General features: G+C 38.2%; 1 protein-coding gene across 1 annotated transcript; it reads right to left on the reverse strand.

Moving 5' to 3' along the window:
- Positions 1–1,200: 1,200 nt before the first annotated feature.
- Positions 1,201–2,432, reverse strand: LOC311301648 (uncharacterized protein; the record flags this gene model as incomplete). The annotated part of the gene is made up of 3 exons (XM_084426924.1): positions 1,201–1,315; positions 2,010–2,175; positions 2,357–2,432. The coding sequence occupies 3 exons, from the start codon at positions 2,430–2,432 to the stop codon at positions 1,201–1,203; spliced, it is 357 nt and encodes a 118-aa protein (XP_084283050.1).
- Positions 2,433–4,251: the final 1,819 nt, after the last annotated feature.

Raw genomic sequence — 4,251 nt, forward strand, 5'->3', positions numbered from 1 at the left:
GCTTTAGCCAGCACTTTTAAATTTGCTTTGATGTCAGGCGCTCTGGCTCCCGCAAACATGTGACTATGGTGGCTGGTGTCTCTATTTTCACGTTCCATGTAATAGAATACAATAACTAGGACACATTCAACAGGATTTTCAGTGGGTGTTTCACTGAGTGGGGAGAATCTATTTGAAGTTGTTATCGGAACAGAAGAGCAGTGTTTTGTCCTGCAACTACAGCGCCTCACCGTCACCCAATTGCCCTGCTGCACGGGCTCTACTACAGCCGGAACCGAACAATGTACAGAGTTCATTAAGCTAGTCGCATCCAAAGCAGTACACTGCAAAATTTTTCGTTGTGAATTTACAATAAATAATTGGATACATTTTGCATGACTTTCACAGTAAGGATTACAGCAATATACTGTGAAATATACTCACAGCAATTTACTGTAATTTTATATCTGTGATATTACAATGCATTGTTGTAAAAGCACAACTGTATACTGTAACTTCACAGCTTCAATGACAAAGCAATTACTGTTATATTACAGTACATTACTGGGGAATTACAATCTTTTGCTGTACATCATTACAACAAGGCCCTGTACTTTTACAGTGTGTACTGTGAAAGTAAAGTACAAGTTGACAATAATTTACTGTGAATTTACAATGTATACTGTGGAAGTCATGTAATGCAGATGAAGCTTCCATTTACTGTGAATTTACAATCATTGTACAATTAACCCCCTCCCCCCAACAAACAACTCTGAGGTAAAGTCAGTGTTAGCCCAATGGCATATTTATTAACAAATAAATATTTTTCAATGTACAGCAGATGCCAAGAACTTCAAGAGTTCATGAAATTCAACTCTCTAGTCATAAAAGCCATCTTAAAATGCAGAAAATGCAGAGAAATTGTGCAAACTTGCAATTCAACTACCTGTCTCACAATTCAACTATTCAACTAGCTGTGTCACAATAACAGTAATGGACAGGATGGGAATGAGGCCTTCATGGCAAGATAAGAGAGCAAGGGAGAGAGCGATGAAGGAATGTCGTAAAGGGGTCAGGCGCTCCTCTCAGTCTCAAACATTTTAATGAGTCCACACGCAATAGCATTGTGTGAAAATCTTGTCGTGCAAATTTGTCTTGAAAAATTACAAAAAGAACAAGGCTACTCAAAACTGAGCCTGACAACTACCGCTGCAAAAAAAACTATGATGCCCACTCAAAGTCAATAAGTTTCCTCAAAAGGGTGCTCACATGAGGGTTCATTGTTGTCCGCTTCTTGGTCTTTGAGCCTCTTTCAGGATTGATGCCCAGGAAGCACCTGTTAATAAGCAAAGATAGTTTCAGTTTTAAATAGACTTACAGACTTATAGACTTAATTGCAGACAGCATTTATCAAGGTGTGCTTTTTGCTGTGCTTTTTCCCCACATCAAACCGTAATAGATTTACAATCCAAACTTGTTAGATCTTACTCTCACCATAATTTTTTTTAGCCATTTTTAGCCAAGGTGCCTCAGGTTAGGTTTGCCTGAGGCAAAGTGGTTGATTTTCTACTATGAGAGGCCATATCAACGTGCGCCGCCACTGAAATGCATCTTCACGCAATTGGCCAGTTGGTAAATTAAAACCAAACCCTGTTGAAAGTATGACAAACACATCCTTTTCAATTAAGGGCCTAAGAGCATTTTGTTCTGCTTTTAAAGAAAATTTCATCTACTTCATTCAATACATTCGCATTTCGCAATAGACGTTTCAAAATCATCATCACATAGCCTGCGCCAAAACAAAATAAATAGCTGTGATTGGACCGGCAGGTATTTGTCAGCATAACATGTGTAGAAACCCATACTGATCTGCAGAGCGAAATTGAATGACTTCGCGAGATCAGGATGGTCTCACCAGGCTAGCCTCAGGTACCTCGTTTGTCAGCATTTTAGACCTCAAGACAATCATTGAGTTGGAAGCCTGTACTATAATGTGAATTACAAGATTAAATGTGGTCTTTATAAAATACCTTTGAATGAACTCCAGCGTCGACGATCCAGCGGCAGGATACTCAAGGTTGAAGACGTAATAGCTGCTGAAGAAAGCAGCTACTCCGTGTAAAAAGAAAGGGTGTGGGCCCATCACGACATGTCCCTCGATGGATATAAGCCATCCAGAGGGCTTCATCATGTCACCTGAAATGAACAGATACAACATTATGTGTTATGAGCACTTTGCGATCTGCTTAAGATACAAAGGGCTATACAAATGTAATTCTTATTATAATTATAATTATTTATTGTGGTCATGTAGATTTCTAGAATGAAAACAAAATAATGAGTTAGAAATGTCGATACTAGATCAAAGTAACATTACCTTGAATGATCAAGCAGGGGGTGCTGGGGAGTTCTGCAGTATTGACGTCCACAGCAGTGGCACATGGCTGTAACATAGTTAACACACAATAGCATGGATTTAGGATAAAGGATAAATATTGTTCATTGGTCAGAGGTAGTAAATCATGGAAGGTAAATGTTGATAATGTAATCACTCATTTTGCATTTTAAAGATTTGAATAAAAAATCTTACATCAACTTCAAGCATCAAACTGATCATGTGTGTGAACGTGCAATCACAACCTCTAAATGCACATCTAGTTACCATTCCTCCCCTTATGTGCGTCTTCAAATGCTTAATAAGAGAGGCCAAAGTGTCACACTTAAATGCACAAGCCTCAAGCAGACATTTCAAGGGTGTGTCAGGTGGTAGAGCTGATGTGCCAGGCAGTATAGGCCCAGCAGCCTGCAGGTAGGACCTAGGCTATGCTGCCTATACATATGAATTTGCAGTCCCGTGTGTTTTCTGTACCTCCGTGAGCAGTCAGGCACCCCACACTGGTAGTGATAATTGGGGGCATTGCTATGCAGTTTTGTGTGCTGAACATAGTTACACACATTCTCAGACACATGCTCACAACCAACAAATTTACAGCTGAACATTGTGGTGCATGTTAACTAGTCACCTACCTAATCTATTTCTCCTCACTCTTAGCCTGACACTGAACAGGATGGTTAGCCTCGCCCTCTGATGACCTGGAAAGAAAAGAAAAGAAAAAGGAGAAATTACACAAAGGCAACCAACAATAAGAATTTCAGTTTGAATGCAGATTATGATCATTGATCATTGTAATTTAATTTTAGCCATATGTCAAAAATGATAGTGGTATATATATAGTGTTTTTTTCTGTAGCACTTTGAGATTGCTCACTCAATGTAAAGTGCATTTACAACTTTTACAATTATTATGCATTCATATCAGGACAAGTGGGAACCCTAGTGTTAAAACCCTCCCGTTGTCGAACACGACATGAGACTAACTTACTCTAGTTAGCTCAGTCATGTTGTAACTAGGATATCCGCTGGAAAAACATTTTTTTATGGACCGTTTGAATCACTAAGTTATTAAAGTTAAACAGCTAACGGTTAGCCCTGCTAATCTATGATAACCTTGACTAATTACAGAAATGTGCACACATAAATAGTAATGTTTGTCCTATCATTGGTTTTATAAACTTTACAAACACCAGATTTGTCTAAACGGTGATAGTGACATGAAAAATTATAGCGAAACTCTCGTCATTACTAACATTACTACTATTAGCAAATGCTGTGAGAGAACTTTCAACAATTCCGGGCATTTGCTAACAAAATGTGAACTGTGTCATGCGATGAACGTTTATTTGAAAGTAAATATTATTATCATATTAAAATAACATGGGTGTAAGTGCTGCAAACATGCATGCTGCTCACCTTCTCCATTCAGCCCGGAATAGAAGAGGGACACGACGGCGCCTTCAGTTCAAAACAGTTCGGTTATGTCATGTGACTTCCCAGGGCATATTTCAATACAATATTTCACTGTAAAAATACTGTTTAATGCTGTGAAATCCTTAATTTTTTTCACTGTGTTTCTGTGATATTACAGACCTTGTTGTGATATAACAGCAGGTTTTAGATTGCAAGATTTTACTGTAAAATAAGAGTTAAATGCTGTAAAATCCAAGGATACTGTAGTTTTTACAGGTATTCATTGGGATATTACAGGGAAACTTAATTACAAGAAGTTACTGTAAAATAATACTGTTAATTATTGTGAAATGCTGGTAATTTATCTAAAGCCCTTGCACTCTTACAATTAACCTCGATTCAAGTTGGGAAGCGTGTCTCTAGTTCTGAAATCTTCCCTGTCAGCTTTTCTATCTCCCTGCATTT

This window comes from Rutilus rutilus (genome assembly GCF_951802725.1).
Source record: "Rutilus rutilus genome assembly, chromosome: 12".
In the NCBI taxonomy this organism is placed as follows: Eukaryota; Metazoa; Chordata; class Actinopteri; order Cypriniformes; family Leuciscidae; genus Rutilus; species Rutilus rutilus.